Raw genomic sequence first — 18911 nt, forward strand, 5'->3', positions numbered from 1 at the left:
CTTACCTTCCTTGAACCTCAGTTTGCTTATCTATAAAATGGGGTCAAGGGAGTTCCCTGGCAGTTCAGGAGCTAAAATGTGGCCCTTTCACTTCTGTGGACTGGGCTCAATTCCTGGTTGCAGAACTACGATCCTACAAGCCATGTGGCTTTGGCCAAAAAGAAAAATAAAAATGGGGTCAACACAGCAACCCTGTGAGATGGGTGTAATATATCCAGAACATTTGGCACAAGCCTGGCCCAGAGGAGGCACTCCATAAACGGGTGGTCTGCTAATAGGAGCTGAGAGGGGCCTGCCTCTGGACACAGGCACACCTCAGAGATGCTGCAAAGAGATCAGCTTCACAGTAGGCAAGTCATTGAACTTTCTGATCTCCCAGTGCATGTAAAAGTCTGCAATAGCATTATGTCTAAGGAAACGATGTACACATCTTAATTTAAAAATATGCTATTGATAAAAAAAATGCTATCATCTGTCAACACAGGGTTACCACAAGCCTTCACTTTGCAAAAAGCCACAATAAAGCAAAGTACAGCAAGATATGCGTGTGTGTGGTGCACGACAGATGACACTCAAGGGTCTGACACATCCCCAGGGGAAGCCTGATGGCCATGAGCCATGCCCAGCTCACTGGCTCTAGTTCTTTTTTTTTTTCCCTTTCACTCAAGGAAGCTCACTGGGGTGTGAGTACAACGGGCATTTTTTAGGATAACTACTCAGCTCTTGGTAAAAAAACAAACTACCCAAAATGACTTACGAAACCTCTCAAATGACAGTATTGGGGTAACATTCCTGTGTAGATGGTGCCAGGTGCCGGGGTCCTTCCGTGGTGGGTTAGCAAGAGCGCCAAGGAAGGCTGGCGGTCCTGACCATCCATGCCCCCAGCCTGTGCCCCTCCTGAGCCATGGCCTTGTAGCATTCTTACTCCTGGCAGCCGTAGCTCTTCCCTCCCCAGGAGAAAACCGCAGGGCTCGGGGTGGCGAGGTATGCTTCTGCGACTTCCCCACAATGCTTTTGGCTCCAGCTTTCTTTGGGGGACACTGAGTTTTGTGGGACCCAGAGGTAGGCAGATTTTCCAAACTTGACAAGCTGCTTTTCTTTAAAAGTCAAAGAGAGCCTTAAACAGCATCGGGAATGCTTGCCCCAACTTGCCTTCCCTTCACCTGTCCAGAGGCAGGCGGGCAGTGTGGAGCTGCTTTCCATGGGGGTGAGTCTCGTTTGCAGGCTCAGTGTCAAGCCTGGGTGTTGTGTTGCTTCATCTCGCGGGCAGGCCTGGGGTGTGCGGCGGGGTACACCCTCTCTGGGGGAATGTGGAGATGAGGGCGGCTCCGTCCTTGTCCTCACAGAGTGCCCCATGCAGTATGAGCAGCAGACTGCAGGCTTCCAAAATGTCTAGACTGAGTCAACGTTTCCTTTAAGGGCCAGAGGAAAAGGCTTTAAACAAATGTAGCATTACAGAATATAACATAAGCAAATAATGGTAGTACAAAACGACACACCTGCTTGGATAGCCAGGGTCCTGTGAAGCAGCCTGAGAGCCGAGCACTGAGGAAGGTTGAACACTTTAGCTGGAGAAGAGGGAAGGGCGTTTTGGACAGAGCCGAGGGCCTGAACAAGCGTGAGGGCCTGCCGAGGATGGGACGGCACTGGGAGACAGCAAGGAGCTTCAGAGTTGCGAGAGCTTGTGCAGCTGGCAGGGGAGGGGCATAGAGGCTGGAAGAGCGATCCAGAGGGGGGGATTGGAGGCTCCTTGTGTGTCCTACAGAGGACTGGCCTTGTGCTCAGGAAGGACAGTAAACTTCATAGAAGACAGTTCTGTGGACTCGGGTACAGTGTCCTGTGGGGCTCAGTGGGGGCTCAGGGAACAGGAAGGGAGAAAGAAGCAAACGCCACATGCCTGGAGCCGAGGATGGAGCGGGACGTCCCCCTGTGGGCCCGTCCAGCTTCCTTCGCGTCTCGTCCTCTGTCCTTCCCGTGTGCCGGCGGATCCCTGCTCTTACAAGACCTGTCCCCTTTGTTTTCATTCTCTGTCTTTGTCTTCGGTGTCTGAGGAGGAGGGCTCATGCGTGTGTGGGGAGAGACTTGGCCCTGACTAACTGCAGGGGAGGCAGTGGAGGCAGGCGAGAGCCATCTAGAGGCCCAGCTTCACAGGCTTGCTGTGTGGCCTTGGGCCAATCATGGCCCTTAAGCAGGGGCCCCTGAGAGGAAGTTCCCTGGGTTCCTTCTGTTTAGGCATCAATGATGCCGGCTTCAGTGCCTTTTCCAAGGTTTCTCTCCTTGCCTTCTCTCCTGCATCCCCCAGGCCCACCCCTGCCTCTCCCTCCTGCTGTATCAATCTGTGACATGGCTAGGAGTCCAAGAACCACCTCTTTTCCTGAGCACAAAAGGAGACCATGGAGCTCATGAGTTGTGCTTTAGTTATCCACATGCTTCCCAGAGTAGTGTGGTCTGAATGGCCTTTGTTCCCACGTAATACATGTCCTTTAGGTAAATTCCACATAGAGAGCTGGGAGCTTCCCATGTGGCTCAGTGATAAAGAATCCACCTGCAATGCAGGAGATGCGGGTTTGATCCCTGGGTCAGGAAGATCCCCTGAAGAAGGAATGGCAACCCACTCCAGTATTCTTGTCTGGAGAATCCCATGGACAGAGAGGCCTGGCAGGCTATAGTCCACGGGGGCGCATAGAGTCGGAGACGACTTAGCAACTAAACAACAGTCATGGAATTCAGTTCAAAGGAACACGTTCCAGGAAACTGCCTTCTTGTTCTGTAGTGTTTATGGGGGAAATGACAGAACATATGACCTCTCTGCAGCTCTTGGAGCCAGGTGGGTGTGACAGAGACCCTGCCGGCTCATAGCTGCTGACCACCTGCCAGCCCAGGAAGCTTCCCCACTCGCTCAGGAATGGTAGTTACACGTGTTTGCTGTGCATCACGAGTCACTGTGGGTACTTTTCTATTCATCCATCCAGAGCATCCAGCAGTTGGTTTTTTAGGCACATGCTCGCTCTGTGGAACACCGTGTGGTCAGTGCTGTGAGGGAGAGATGGGTTTTCATCCCTGGAGGAATGTGAGCTGCGCTGTGAGAGCCGTGCTTTGGCAGCGGTGCTGCGGGAAGAGGGTTTGGAGGTCAGAGCTGGAGACGGGAGGCTTAGCAGACAGTGGTTCTCAGACACATCCAGAGGTCAGAGGGCTCAGCCTGCGGCTGGGGCCAAGGGTCAGCAGGTGGAACTGTCCACATTCCTGTTATGTCATCCACACAACAACAAAACAGCCATAATACCACCCCACCCCCACCCCCACCTCCGCAGTGTGCACGCAGGCGCGCACACACACGCACCTCGGCAATAGAATACTGTTTCCAAAGGCTCACTTGTTTCAAGCATAGTTCTGGAATTCACTTGCACATCTCTCCAGCTTTGTTGCAACAGGGTTTATCGGGTTTTAGAATAGACTGGTATTGTATCAGCGCTTTCTTGGTAGAGGCTTCTCCCGAAATCCAGTGTTTCCTGACCACCTGTTTCTAGGCAGAGGAAGCCTGACTTCCTGACGCCCAGCCCTGAGGGACAGGCGTTGCCTTACCAGGCAAGGCTTTGGAGACTCGGGCGTGGTGTGCTTTGGAGAATGCCATGGCTCCTTCCCCTCCCTCTGGCTGTGGCGACACCCTGTGGCCAGATTTGGAATTGCACTTTGGTGATGGGCGGCCCACCATCTTTGTGGCTGCTGGCCCTTCTGCTTCTTGCTCTCTGTTGCTCTCTTCTATTCTGCTTTTTCTCCTTTTTCCCTCTGTAGATTCGGCTTGGCAGCTGGAGAGGCTGGTTCGTTTGCCCTTGGGGAAGTACTTTATCAGGCCGAGCGCCATGTCTCAAGTCGCAGGAAATCCATGTTTTGGGGGATGGCCCTCGCCAACCAGAGCCAGCTTTCTTCCTGTGTAAGTGGCCACAGAGAGAGCGTGCTTTAAGAGCAAGTCTCTTTGCACCCAGAGGCGATAGGCGGTGGCAGAGCATGGGGAGGGAGGGAGCAGGCGTGCGCGGACGGGCAGGGTCGGCCAGCGTAGACTGAGAAGGCCCTACTAAAGATGGGCTCTGACTCTTGGAGCAGTGAAAGTGTGTTCCATTCGCCTCCTGGCACAGAGGGGTGTCCATAAGAGCAGAGTCTGGGGAGCGGTCTGAGACCTGCCCAAGGGGAGAGGGTGGGAAGCCAACCAGACGGCCTGGCTGTAAATCCTAGCTGTGCCTCTTATTAGCTCAGCTGATTTTAGGCAAATCACCCAGAACTTGTCTGTTCCCTCCTGTTCTATTTTCTGGTACCACGTGGCTACAAGATGGGGAGAGGGAGAGGATGGGTCCTACAACACACATTTTTTAAAAAAATGCTGCTATTTCGTGAGTGTTACTCTGTGCTCTGCACAGCTGTAAGCTCCTAGTGAGCATCATTTGATTAAACCCTTGCAACAAGCCCATAAGGGATTCTGTAGTCATCCCCGTGGTACACACGAGGATTCTGGGGCTCGGGAGGGTTACATCACGCTATGGATGAGATGGTCACAAAGGCCAGGGATGGAACCAGACTCAGGGTGTCCAAGACAAACACTGTTGCCAGATCGTGACCCTGTGCAGCCTCGCCTATCCCAGGGTTTGTGGTTTCCTCCAAGGCTGGGGTTCTGTTCTGGGGGATGATGAGTTGAAGTCCCTTATTTCTCCTCCTCCTCTTTGAGCTTCTCTTCCTTCTCTGCCCAGTGTCCCAGGGTCAGAAAAGAAGAAGGGACATGCCCACGGGCTTGAGTGAAGTTGAAGCTCATCTCTGGAGGTTATGGGGCTTCTCAGGGTCCATGGTGAACAGGGGTCCCCAGGCTGGGCTGCCAAGCAGATGTCCACATCCTCAGGCACACTTCTGAGCCGGATGCTGGGGATGGAGAGCTGAGCAGACCCAGCCCCACCCTGACCACCCTGGAGGCAGATGAGTGTGTCTCTGCCGTATTCTATGCCAGAGGATGTGGGCACAGTGAGCCAGGTGACTGCACTGGCTCATAGAGGATGTGAAGATCCTGCTGGAAGAGATGGACCTGGGCTGGGGGAACAGCAGACCCTGTTTGGTGGAGAAGGGGCAGGCGAGTGGGCTGGGACAGGGCACCTGGGGAACAGAGGTGAGGAGCAGACCCTACCCCCACCGGAGAGTGTGATGAGGGACAGAACTGTCAAGAAGGGCTGGAGGGCCCCAGTACCCCCATCATCTTCCAGGCTTCCCCCTAACAGCCACCCTACAAGCCTCAACACCCTGGCTCTGCATATCACCTTTGCCGGGGGAGGCTCTGGCCTCACAGTCCTGTGGGTCGCAAGGGAGAACCCAGCCCCCACAGTACGATGTGGTTTTGAAGCAGGTACCTGCCCTGCCACCGGGCCCAGCCTGGGACTGTGAGCTCTCTCTTGCTCGAGCCCCAGCTCAGGGCTGTGGTTTAGTACGGAGCCTCTCCTTCAACTCCCTTGCCTGGTGTCTAGCCTGCAGTCTGTGCTCCCCACCGCCCCCGCTCCTCCCCCACCAGCCCTCAGCTGTTGCCTGCTCCGCAGGCTCGGCCCGAGCCAGCTGAGGCCCCATGATGTTCCATCCCAAAGGACCTGCCCGTCTTGGCGACTTCCGCACCGCTCATTTTAATGCTGGCTTCCTCTGTCTTTGAACGAGGGGCAGGTGGGGGTGGTGATGACAGAGGGAAGGAAGGACCATGCTTTCTCAGTTTCCCCAGCCCAGGATTCCTGTGTGTGTTATTAAATATTCCAGAAATCTCTTGTTGTTAAACACCTAATTGTACCCAGGGCTTTTGCACGGTAATCACCTGGCGACTCTGACTAGTTGAGCAACTCAACCTTCGCAGAAGTGCTGGCCCCAGGAGTGTTTGGACCCGCCCATGCCCCACAGTCTCCCTCTCCTGGTGGCTACTGGTCTGACTTCTCGAAGGCTCTGTGGCAGTTAGATAACTTGTCCCTCAAAGGTTTTTTGCTCCATGCCTCCTCCCTAATTTTGGATACCATTGCTTCTTATGGTGCCAGGAGATGGTGCCTCCGAACTCTTTTCACATCTGAGATGGAGCTGGTGGGAGAGGTGGAGAGGGCTGGTGGGGAAGCTGCTGGCCCGAGGGAGGAGTCTGTGCACAAATGGTTGCTTTCTGTGGGTTACTCGGCCTGGGTTATTTTTAGTGTGTGTGTTATTGGCTGAGACTTCTTTTCATTCTCATTTCTCCCCCATTTCCTTTCCTGATTTAGGTTTTTTGAGATACAGAAGCCCGGGCTCTGTAAGATGCTTCGCGTCCTGGCCTTTGCTTTTCCCTACATCTGGGACTCCCTTCCCATCTTATTCAGGGTAAGGGCCCTGCTCTGACCCCTCTCTGTCTGTTGGCAACACCAGGGAATCGATTGTGTCCTGAGCTCTGGGGGTCAGACGCTGTCCTGGTTGTGGGGGCAGAGCCGCATGTGCCCCCTTAATGGCACTCGCAGGCCAGTTAGGCGGCACGCACAGAGGCCCTGACGGGCATGGGCAGCCACCACCCACCACGGGCACTAGGTAGGTGGCACCTGGAGATGCATCAGTGGCCAGTGCTACCCACGAGCTCAGGAGCAATCTTGGAGGGCTGGGCAGGGGAGGCAGCCTGGGGTTTAGTAGAGTGAGCGGGAGAGTGGGCTCTGGAGGCAAAATCTCTAATATTCACTCACTGCAAGACTTCGAGCAGGTTTTCTACCATCTCTGTGTCTTGACTTCCCTCATCTGTAAAATGGCCTGGTAATAACACCTCCTTGTGTCAGGCTATGGGGAGGATTACATGAGATAATGTGTACAGTGCTAGCTGGTGGTGAGAGTCCCATAAATGCATTATTATGTATTATCATCAATTAACATAGGCGTAGTAGGGAAGGAGAGCGTATGACTGAAGGTCTTAAAGGATAGATGCTGAACACAAAGGCAGAGGGTATAGGAGGGAAGACAGGAAGAGGGAAAGTCCACGCACTCTCAGATGGCCATACGTTCAGATCCCAGTCCCGCTGCTCACTGGCTGTGTGACATTAGGCGATGAACAAAACCTCTCTGAGCCTCAGTCTCCTTATCTTTAAATGAGGCTGACATCCCCTCCTTCACAGGGGGGTAGAGGAGGAGTCATCAAATAAACAGACCTGAGGAGCTCAGCAGTTCCAGGCCCAGGCCCCGCGGGTGGAGGCAGGTAAGAATCTGGTGCAGGAGGCCAAGATGGCAGTGCCCAGGGCTGAAGGGAAGGGGTCAAGCTGGCTCCACCAGCTGAGACACTGAGCCTGTGCTCCATGCTCAGCCCGCGTGGGTTTGGGGAGACCCAGAAGGGGGGATGCAGCCCACTCCGTTGAATCCTCCCTGGAGGACACAGACCACACCCAGGAAACCAGCGCAGAGAGAACAAGCCAGCCCCACAGGCCACCCCTGCAGACAGCACAGCTTCTTGTCAGGATGAGTGCTGGACGCTCCTGGTACTCGGCCACATCAGACTCTGGGCAGTAGGGGAAGAGGGGTCTTACCCTGTACGGTGCTGTGGCTGAGCACTCAGGCTCTGCAAATCAGCCTGACTTCTCTACTAATTAGTGGTTGGCACGTCACTTTCCAGCCCAGTACCCTCATCTGCAAAGTGGGGGAAGTGGAGTCTGCCGTGTGGTCATTGTTGAGGTTCCGATGAAGGCACACAGAAGGCCTGGCCTGGTGCCCTCGGTAGGTGGTGGCTGCCGCTATTTTTAACAGTCGTACAAAAACCATTACCAAACTCCAAACCAGGATAATGTCCGTAATTAATAGCTTTTGATGACTCAGAGGGCCTTCCAGGAATTCCTAGGCCTTAAAGCCTTAATTAAGAGCATCAGTTCAAGGGATGTGCTGGTTAAAAGTGAGTTCAAGTGTGAATGGGCCATTTTTTAACTATGCTTATATTTTAGCCCCAGGGGTGGGGTTGGGGCAGAATAGTGATAAATCTAGCAGAATTTTTTTTTTCCTTTCCTTTTCTCTTCACTTCTGTTGTTTTCCTTTCCTTCCTTCCTTTCTTGATTTTTTTTTTTTTTTTTTTTTAACTAAATAACCCAAAGGCTCTCATGAGCATGTAGGGGGTTAAAATACAGTTACCTTAGGTCTCTGTCGATCAGACTCAGAACAGGAAGCCTGCTCACACAGGCCCTGTGAGGTCCCTTTCCAAGCACAGACCCCAGGAGGGAACGGCCTTGGCGCATGGAGTCCACTCATGTGCGTGGGGAGGTCTGCAGACCTCCTCTCGAGACCTGTGTTTCTCTCCTCTTTAAGCTTTTCATTTTACGTTGGAGTAGAGTTGATTTACAATGTTGTGTTTGTTTCAGGTGTACAGGAAAGTGATTCAGTGATACATAAACAGCTATCTGTCCTTTTTCAAATTCTTTTCCCGTTTCGGTTTTTACAGTATGTTGAGCAGAGTTCCCTGCGGGTATACAGCAGGTCCTTGTAGGTTACCCATTTTAAGGCTTGGCGTTTCTTTAAATGCCTGCAGGTATTCCTGTTCGCCGGGGAAAGTGCGGAGAACGAAGCCACCTTGTACCACCAGAAGCACGTGGCCGTGACCCTCCTGGCCTCTTTCTTCTACTCTGCGCATCTGCCAGAGCGCCTGGCCCCTGGACGCTTCGACTACATCGGTGAGCGCATGGTGGCTCCACTGCTCAGGGGCCGTTCCCACCCCTGACCGCAGCGCTGTAGTTGCCAAGGGGAGGCGGGGGCAGGGCGAGAAGCAAATCCTCAGGAAGTTCTCCAGGCCCAGGCCAAGGTAAGTGAGATTGTCAGGTGACAGAGGCCAGGAGGCTCACAGACCGTGGATGCCCAGGGAGGGTGGTGGAGGATGGAGAGAAGTGGTCTAGGAGTCTAAAGGATTTCTGGCGGGTATGGGGACAGGAGAGTCCCATTATTACCTTGAACGTGAAATCCCATTATTAAGTGACCATGGAAGGCAGCTATAAAGAGGAAGAGGAAAGACAGGGTACAGAAGGCTCTGAGGGTACCAGCTGGCGGGGGGCAGTGCCGACCAGAGGAAAGAGTGTCTCATTCGGGTGGGTGTGATGGTGCCAGGAATCGTGGTAGAGCAGGGGTTCCCAGACTCAGCAGTTCCCAGTCTGGACGAGTAGTCTCAGCCTCACCTGGGAACATGCGGATCTCAGCCCCCACCCCCGAAACATCCCGTTGGGGTGGGCCCAGCACTCTCAGAAGCCTAGTGATTCTCCAGGTGAGCCTGAAGCACTCTCAGAAGCCTAGTGATTCTCCAGGTGAGCCTGGACGTGCTCAAGCCAGAGAAGCCATGTGGTGAAGAGAAGGCGTCAGAGCTACAGGGGTTTATACCTGCTGGCAGAGTTCCTTCCCCTCTGTCGAGGGACGAGGGAAGCGCTGTGGAACGTGCCTCCTCCACCCTGGCTCTGGGACTGGCTGGAGGAGGCAGCCTCAGGCCACTTCTGATGAGGCTGAGGGGTCCTGGGATGGGAGCTCCTTGGATAAGGAGAGCTCCGTGGACATCTAGGTCCTCATCCCCAGGTGGCGAGCAGGAACCTCGGTTCTCCCCAGGCCCATTTTGTCCATGAGTTTCCATCTTCTACCCAAGAAACGTGGCCACATTTTGCTTTGACAAGAGTTTCATCTCCTTTATTCCTTCTCCTCTGCCAGAAGAGATCACAACGAGCAAAATGGTTAGAGGGCAGATTTCAAACAAGGAGGGAGATGAGAGAGCCAGGGGATTGGAACCTGCCCAAGGAGCCTGCCCAGCATGTCCACCTCCCTAGCCCCAGCCCAGCTGGAGGAAATAGAGCTGCTCATGTACAAAGTCTGGAGTCAGCAGGAAAAACATAAATAGACACTGGGCCTTATTTTGCCAACTCTGGCTTCTTAATAACATTTTATTTACTTACCTCTATCCTGTCCTTTTGGGCCTAGAGCAGAAAGATACTCCAGTGGGGGGACATGGCAGAGATGGCAGATAACAACATCTTAAACAAGGGCTTTGGAAAGATCTCTGTCCTTAAGTAACAGAGTCAGCCAGATTTTGAGCTTCCTCCCCAATGCCCACAGGAAGCTCCTCCCTATTCCTGCCAGACGGGTTGTTGACATCACTTTTCCCGCTGCAGGCACATTTCACATCTGTCCAGTGCTCCTGGCTCTTCCATCTGTTTGTCTCCTGCCCTGATGGAGACAGGTTTGTGCCTCAGTTGGTGAGCGCAGCTGGTCACTTCCTACTGCTTGGCCCTGTGTCCTTGGAGAGTACAGTTCTCAGCTGGATAAGGAACCACTTCTGCCACAAAACACACAGATTTGGAAATTGTACACAGCCCAGTAGTATGGCTTGAGTGAGGCAGGGTGGCCCCTCCAGGCACAGTATCTCCCTGGGGGATGCAGGCTGGGGTGCTGGCAGCTCCTTGCCCTAAGGAAGTCGTTGATCTCTCATTCAACTTTCCTGCATCTTCATTCACGACCTGGCTCTGGCTCATGAGGGCAGATGGCCAGTCTGGTCCCTTCTGTGGACTCATTCATTGAATACTTACTATAGGATAAATCTTGGGGGTACAACACTGAATTCTTTTTTTTTTTAACTGAAGGAGGGTCCTTATTTAACTCTTGTATTAGTCTGCCAGTGCTGCCATAACAAAGACCCACAGACTGCATGGCTGATACAAAAAAGTTTATTTTCTCATAATCCAGAGGTTAGAAGCCCAAGATCAAGGGGATGGCAGGGTTGGTTTCTCCCAAGTCCCCTCTCCTTGGCTTGCCAGGGGCCATCTCCATTTCTTTTCACATGATCTCTCCTCTGTGTAGTGTACATCCTAATCTCCTCTTCTTATAAAGATACCAGAGCGGGTCCCATGCTAGTGACCTCATTTTAACTTAATTGTCTTTTAAAAACCCCATCTCCAAATATGGTCACGTTCTCAGGTACTGGGAGTTAAGACTTTCGACATGTGAATTTGGGAGGGGGAGATACAATCAGCCCGTGAAACATGTAGGGATCTCATCTCACTCCTGGTTTCTGTGGACTGTTCCCCCCAGGCAATCCCCAGCCCCAGGCAGTGGACTCCTTTTCTCACCAACTACCAAGTCAGCCACCCTCCACTGGGCTCCCACCCTCTGGGGAGGCATACATGCTGACCGGGGGCCTGTGAGCTGTCAGAGAGAAGGAGCCCCTCATTGTGTCTGGGATTAACCAGCAGTAGGGAGAGGAGCATCTCACAAGTGGTCAGCAGAAAATCTGGCTGGCTTCCCCTTTGGTGCTGAAGCCAGGATCAGAACTGACCGGTGACAGCTCTCAAGAGGTAAACTTTAGAAGAACTTTCTCATGCGAAAAGCAGGACTGGTGGATAAGTTGTTTAAATGGACTTGGTTTTCTCTGTTGGCCTTTTTATTTTTCTCATATGATATTAAAAAAAAACTTTAAAGTATATATCACACATGGGCTTCCCAGGTGGCGCTAGGGGTAAAGAATTCACCTGCCAATGCGGGAAACACAAGAGTCACAGGTTTGATCCCTGAGTTGGGAAGATCCCCTGGAGGAAGGCATGGAAACCCACTCCATTATTCTTGCCTGGAAAAGTCCATGGACAGAGGAGCCTGGCAGACTACAGTCCGTGGGGTTGCAAAGAGTCAGACACAACTGAGCAACTGAGTGCGCACATACACACACGTTACATATAACATAACACCCTAATTTCAAGTGTACAATCTTTTTTTTTTTAGCAAATTTACTACATTGTATAACTATCACCATATATGAGTTTTAGAACACTTTCATCACCCCCGTAAGATCCTTCCTGCCCACGTACTGTTCATCTCAGCTCCCACCCCCTACCCAAAACAACCACTCGTCTATTTTCTGTCTCTATGGATGTGCCTTTTCCGGACAGTGGGTGTCTTGTATCTAGCTTCTTTCACTCCACGTAGTGTTTTTAGCACACGAGCCATAGGATGTTCCCAGGAGGCTATTCCTCTTTTATTGCTGACTTTTGTGTGCTCACTTTAGGTCACAGCCACCAGCTGTTTCACGTGTGTGTGATCCTGGCCACACACATGCAGATGGAAGCCATCCTTCTGGACAAGACTCTGAGGAAAGAATGGCTGCTGACCCACGGCAGGCCCCTGTTGTTCGCCCAGATAGCCGGAGCCATGCTTCTGTGCCTCATCTTCAGCCTCAGCAACATAGTTTATTTCTCAGCTGCTCTGTATCGGATTCCTGAGCCGGAATTACATAAAAAGGAAACCTAATTCATACCATAAGCTTTTCGTACCAAATGTCAGCATTAAGCTACAACATCCTAACTACCATAAGCCAATGGCATGGTCCCAGTTTACAGTGGCCTAAAATATTTAGAATGCTTGATATCTTGGCATTTTGGAGCGGGTTCAGGTCAATAAGGTGTTTAACTGGGGACATTTCTCTAGATGTGCACTGGATTCTGTAAGTACGATTTTAAAAGGGGGACGTGGGTTCAAGTCAGTCCTCATTCATGCAAATCATTATTTCATTTAGCTTTTAATTTATTTAAAGTATGTTCTCCAATCTATTTAAACAGCTGGATTAGGCGTACCATCCTTGTAGCTTTACTATTAAATAGTTGGATTAAGCTTTACTACCCTTGAAGTATTACTCTTGGAAAATGGAACACGCTTCATCTGATGAGTTTCATGTAGCAAAGCCTTTCCTTCCACAGTGGAAGAAGATGAGCTGGGAAGGTCAGTCGGGGAACCTGAGAAAGCAGAAATTGAGTCTGTGGGAGCTGTGGGGACTGGGAAGGCATTCCAGAATGAAGAAACCTGGTTTGGGGAGGGGCCTTCTTCCTTTCCCCACCTATTGAAGGATATGAATTGAAAGAGCGCCCTCTTTTCCCACAAGTCCATTTTGCTTCACCGTGCAAGGTTCCTATGCCATTATGGACTTGGATTTTGTTAAAAGTTCACAGCCTGTGGCTGGGTGTCATATGCTCTGTTTTGCTCTGTTTCCTTGTTGCCGGTTTGATGCTGTGAAGGATTACGCAGCGCAGGTGAAGTGTGTTACCCAGAGGGCACTAACTGAATTAATCCCAATCGGTTGTACTCATCTATCACCTTTTAACCAATGACGTCACAATATTTGGGGTGGTTATACATTTAATGTTGCTTCAGCATTTCATATGTGCTTCAGAATTTAATGTTCGTGTGCAGAGGACACTAAAGACTCTGCCAAAGGAATGGAAACCCTTGGTGAGCTTGTGATAAATGTAGCTCCCCCAGGCGAATCAGGAGATGCTGCTTTATTAGTTTAAAGTGTTGGTTTCCTCCCGAAGGTCTGTGCTGGAACAAGTTCCCCAGGTGATTGGCAGGAGGGCCACGGGCCAAACTTGCAGAAATGCTGGTGTCACGAATTCCAGAATGCACAGGGCCTATCAGCTGTGTTTTGATTGGTCTAACTTTCAGCAGCTCACCACTTAAGGCTGTGTCCTGTGCTTTCTACTCTGTGGAGTACTAAAACACTGAATATTTTCTCATCTGTTGCATGACTCATTAAAAGTTCAGTATTTCATGGTGTTTTCATAGAGTACAGAAATGCTGATGCAAAACAGTTTTTAACAGAGGCCCATCACTCCCTGACATGCACTTGCTAACGACTTAAGGGGCCACATCCATCGCAATGCAGGACCCTCTTCTGCTGACTCAGGAACATCCCAGTTTCTTAGAACACTGCCTCTGTGGTTAACTGGCCCAGACATTTGGAATGACCTTGTAAATAGCTCATCAGCTAATACTCTGAAGACAAGTAGCAATTTATATCAGATATGAGTGGTCAACAAATATGGTTTCATTAGTTTTATTGTCTGTTTACTTCCTCTGGGGAAGGTAGACTGATAAAATTATATAGGCTGGTAAATTTTTGGTACATTAATTGCAAGCTGCAACACAAAATTTGTTATTTTGGCACAAGGTTGACACTATTACCGGAATTGTACTCCAGCAGGGGTTCTGGGCTTCCATTTCATCTTACTGTAACTTTAGTTTTATGGTGGACAGAGGTACTAAGTTTACGTACTCCATTTTAGTAATGCCAAAGGCATGAAGGTTTCTTAATTCTCTTGTTTATAGAAAGTAACAAGGTTCTTTAGTTGAAAGATCACAGGTGACTAATCTGAAGGACTTTTAGAATATTTAATCTTTGGTTACATTGCTTTTTCAGCATTGCTTAATGATGAAAATGAAATGTTAAATCAACAAATAAGGCCAAGTATTTCATAATGTTTTTATACATTTGATCAACTTAGTCCCATTCTATACTTTTGGACAGTGTTACAATTAAAGTTTATAACAGTTTGCAGTACACTGATTTGGCAACTTCTAATGTTGAATGAGAATATGTTCAAATATATTCATTATCATTAAGTGCTATGAAGTCTAATGTGAATATAGTTTTGCTAAGCCATTCCAGAAATTAAAAAGATTGGCAGTGGGTCAGTTGAAAACCTCACTGGGAGGATGTCTTTTAATGTGTGTATGTATGCTCAGTTGTGTCAAACTCTTTGCAACCCCATGGACTGTAACCTGCCAGGCTCCTCTCCATGAAATTTTCCAGGCAAGAATACTGGAGTGGGTTGTCATTTCCTTCTCCAGGGGATCTTCCCAACCCAGGAAAGAACCCAGGTCTTTTGCGGCTCCTGCATTGGCAGGCGAGTTCTTTACCACTTAGCCACTTGGGAAGCCTTGTCTTTTAAGGTAGCAGTTCTCAATTTTTTTTTTTAAACATCTCAGTACACTTTGGAGATATTCCATATTCCCACTGGTAGCGACTGCTCACCAAGGCCCTGTCTCCTAAGGGGAGAGGGGGAGCGGGCACACTCCTAAAGGAATGTACCTCTTCCCCCTCCCTGGGCTTGAGAAACACTACTCTAGAATTTACCAATCATTGTGATAAAACTCAGGTATGCTTGGATGAGGCCATTTAGTCACTTGCCTCTTCCTTCAGTCACAAATGGAGAGTTTCATTTTCCTTGCACAGTCTTTGGAGAGGAACGCGCCTTCTTTCCTAAAGACATGACTTGGTCAGACTTCCCTGGTGGTCCAGTGGTTGAGAATCCACTGCCAGTGTAGGGGACACAGTGTGATCTCTGGTCCAGGAAGACCCCACATGCCTCAGAGCAATCAAGCCTGTGCACAACTGCTGAGCCTGAGCTCTAAGAACTTGCAGTTGCTGAACCACTGAGCCTGAGTGCCCTGCGGCCCCTGCTCCACAATAAGGGAAGCCACTGCTGTGAGATGCCTGTGCATCGCATCTGGGGAGTAGCCTGCATGCAGCCACAAAGATGCAGTGCAGCCCCAAATAAATAAAATGTATTTTTTAAAAAGACAAGAAGAGGCCCTTGTTGATTAGAATTAGAAGTGGGATGTTTAGAAGGCTTTTGAATGCAAAGTGATTTAGACACTTGGTCTGCAGCAATCTTTCTCAAAGTGTTTTTTGGAGAAGGAACTCAGTTCCCAGGAGATATTCTGAGGAAGGCAGGATGCTATTCTGGAAAAGAAGGCTTTTGTCAGATGCATCAGAAAAACCTTTTATTCCCATCTGCTTTGTCCTGAATTTGGTTTGGCCATGGTACCCTTTATATATGAAACAGCTCTTAACCCTGTATGTCAACATTTTGTAACATACTGTTGAATGCCAGCCTCTGATTTTTCAGTCGACAATCCATTATGAATGAAAAGGCAGAGACCTGTTTCCAGACTCACAGATGTTCTTCCAGCTTATACTAATGTCTGGTTTTCTCAAACTATGGTAGGAAAAATAAAATTTATTATAGTAAAGTTCTGTTTCTCCTTTGACTTAGTTATGTTTTACCTACTATGCTGAAAACGTTCACTCATCATGAAAAATAGATTCCTGTATATGTATAGATTGTGAAATCATTCAGTGAGTGTTTATTTAGTGCCAGGTATATATAAAACAAACACTGTCCTCAGAGTTGGGAATATAGAAGTGAAGAAAACCAAAACTGTTCTTCCCTCATGGAGATGATACACTGGTCAGCCAGTAGGACAGGAGATATAGATAAATTCAGATAGTGGTAAGTGCTGGTGGCTTAGATGGTAAAGAATCTGCATCCAATGTGGGAGACCTGGGTTCGATCCCTACGTTGGGAAGATCCCCTGGAGGAGGACATGGCAACCCACTCCAATATTGTTGCCTGGTGAATCCCCATGGACAGAGAAGCCTGGTGGGATACAGTCCATGGGGTTGTGAGGGTCGACTGAATGACTAAGCATAGCACATCAAGAAAATAAGCCTGGGGACTTCCCTGGTGGTCCAATGAGTTAGGCTCCACCCTTCCACTTGAGAGTCCCTTGAACTGCAAAGAGATCCAACCAGTCTATCCTAAGGGATATCAGTCCTGGGTGTCATTGGAAGGACTGATGCTGAAGCTGAAACTCCAATATTTTGGCCACTTGATGTGAAGAATTGACTCATTTGAAAAGACCCTGATGCTGGGACAGATTGAGGGCAGGAAGAGTAGGGGACAACAGAGGATGAGATGGTTGGATGGCATCACTCACTCAATGGACATGAGTTTGGGTAAACTCTGGGAGTTGGTGATGGACAGGGAGGCCTGTTGTCCTGTGGTTCATGGGGTCACAAAGAGTTGGACATGACTGAGTGACTGAACTGAACTTCCACTGCAGGAGTTTGATCCCTGGTCCAGGGAACTAAGATCCTGCTCCCACTTGGTGTGGCCAAAAAAAAAAAAAGCAGCCTGGTGAGGGAATAGGAAGGGGGTGGGGTGAGGCAGCTGAGATTGGATAGCCACTCTGATAACCCGACATTTGAAGAGAAACTTAATGGAGCACTAGACCATTAAGGTATGACCGAAATTAAATCCTTTATGATTATACAGTGTAAGAGACAAATAGATTCAAGGGATTGGATCTGATAGAGTGCCTGAAGAACTATGGATGGAGGTTCCTAACATTGTAGAGGAGGCGGTGATCAAAACCATCCTCAAGAAGAAATGCAAACAGGCACAATGGTTGTCTGAGGAGCCCTTACAAATCACTGAGAAAAGAGAAATGAAAGGCAAAGGAGAAAAGGAAAGATATATCCATCTGAATGCAGAGTTCCAAAGAATACCAAGGAGAGATACGAAAGCCTTCCTAAATGATCAAATAAATAGAGAAATCAATAGAATGTGAAAGACTAGAGATCTCTGAGAAAATTGGAGATACTAAAGGAATATTTCCTGCAAAGATGGGCACATAAAGTATAGAAACAGTATGGACATAATGGAAGCACAGTTCAGTTCAGTCGCTCAGTCGTGTCCGACTCTTTGCGACCCCATGAACCACACCACACCACACCAGGCCTCCCTGTCCATCACCAAATCCCGGAGTTCACCCAAACCCATGTCCGTCGAGTCGGTGATGCCATCCAGCCATCTCATCCTCTGTCATCCCCTTCTCCTCCTGCCTTCAATCTTTCCCAGCATCAGGGTCTTTTCAAATGAATCAGCTCTTTGCATCAGGTGGCCAAAGTATTGGAGTTTCAGCTTCAGCATCAGTCCTTCCAGTGAACACCCAGAACCCATATCCTTTAGAATGGACTGGTTGGATCTCCTTGCAGTCCAAGGGACTCTCAAGAGTCTTCTCCAACACCACAGTTCAAAAGCATCAATTCTTCGGCGCTCAGCTTTCTTCACAGTCCAACTCACATCCATACATGACCCCTGGAAAAATCATAGCCTTGACTAAACAGACATTTGTTGTCAAAGTAATGTCTCTGCTTTTGAATATGCTATCTAGGTTGGTCATGACTTTTCTTCCAAGGAGTAAGCGTCTTTTAATTTCATGGCTGCAGTCACCATCTGCAGTGATTTTGAAGCCCCAAAAAATAAAGCCTGACACTGTTTCCGCTGTTTCCCCATCTATTTCCCATGAAGTGATGGGACCGGATGCCATGATCTTCGTTTTCTGAATGTTGAGCTTTAAGCCAACTTTTTCACTCTCCTCTTTCACTTTCATCAAGAGGCTTTTTAGTTCCTCTTCACTTTCTGCCATAAGGGTGGTGTCATCTGCATATCTGAGGTTATTGATATTTCTCCCAGCAATCTTGATTTCAGCATGTGCTTCTTCCAGTCCAGCATTTCTCATGATGTACTCTGCATATAAGTTGAATAAGCAAGGTGACAATATACAGCCTTGACTTACTCCTTTTCCTATTTGGAACCAGTCTGTTGCTCCACGTCCTAACAGATTTCTCAAGACGCAGGTCAGGTGGTCTGGTATTCTCACCTCTCTCAAAATTTTACACAGCTTATTGTGATCCACAGTCAAAGGCTTTGGCATAGTCAATAAAGCAGAAGTAGATGTTTTTCTGGAACTCTCTTGCTTCTTCAATGATCTAGCAGATGTTGGCAATTTGATCTCTGGTTCCTCTGCCTTTTCTAAAACCAGCTTGAACATCTGGAAGTTCATGGTTCATGTATTGCTGAAGCCTGGCTTGGAGAATTTTAAGCATTACTAGCGTTTGAGATGAGTGCAATCGTGAACTAGTTTGAGTATTCTTTGGCATTGCCTTTCTTTGGGATTGGAATGAAAACTGACCTTTTCCAGTCCTGTGGCCACTGCTGAGTTTTCCAAAATTTGCTGGCATATTGAGTGCAGCACTTTCACAGCATCATCTTTCAGGATTCGAAACAGCTCAACTGGTATTCCATCACCTCCACTAGCTTTGTTCATAGTGATGCTTCCTAAGGCCCACTTGACTTCACATTCCAGGATGTCTGGCTCTAGGTGAGTGATCACACCTTTGTGATTATCTGGGTCGTAAAGATCTTTTTTGTACAGTTCTTCTGTGTATTCTTGCCACCTCTTCTTAATATCTTCTGCTTCTGTTAGATCCCTACCATTTCTGT

General features: G+C 49.1%; 1 protein-coding gene across 20 annotated transcripts in view; it reads left to right on the top strand.

Moving 5' to 3' along the window:
- PAQR5 (progestin and adipoQ receptor family member 5) overlaps positions 1-15813 on the top strand; it is a 122288-nt gene extending 106475 nt beyond the window's left edge. For 17 of the 20 annotated variants that reach the window (XM_042252103.2, XM_042252106.2, XM_042252108.2 and 14 more), the window contains 3 exons: positions 6258-6354; positions 8519-8660; positions 12014-15813. In XM_042252103.2, coding sequence (XP_042108037.1) covers positions 6258-6354; positions 8519-8660; positions 12014-12255 — 481 coding nt within the window. In that variant the 3' untranslated portion in view covers positions 12256-15813. Of the gene's footprint in view, positions 1-6257; positions 6355-8518 lie in introns of all 20 variants that reach the window. The other 3 variants (XR_009601338.1, XR_009601337.1, XR_009601336.1) reach the window with 2 other exon arrangements.
- Positions 15814-18911: the final 3098 nt, after the last annotated feature.

Source organism: Ovis aries, chromosome 7 (genome assembly GCF_016772045.2).
Source record: "Ovis aries strain OAR_USU_Benz2616 breed Rambouillet chromosome 7, ARS-UI_Ramb_v3.0, whole genome shotgun sequence".
Taxonomy (NCBI): Eukaryota; Metazoa; Chordata; class Mammalia; order Artiodactyla; family Bovidae; genus Ovis; species Ovis aries.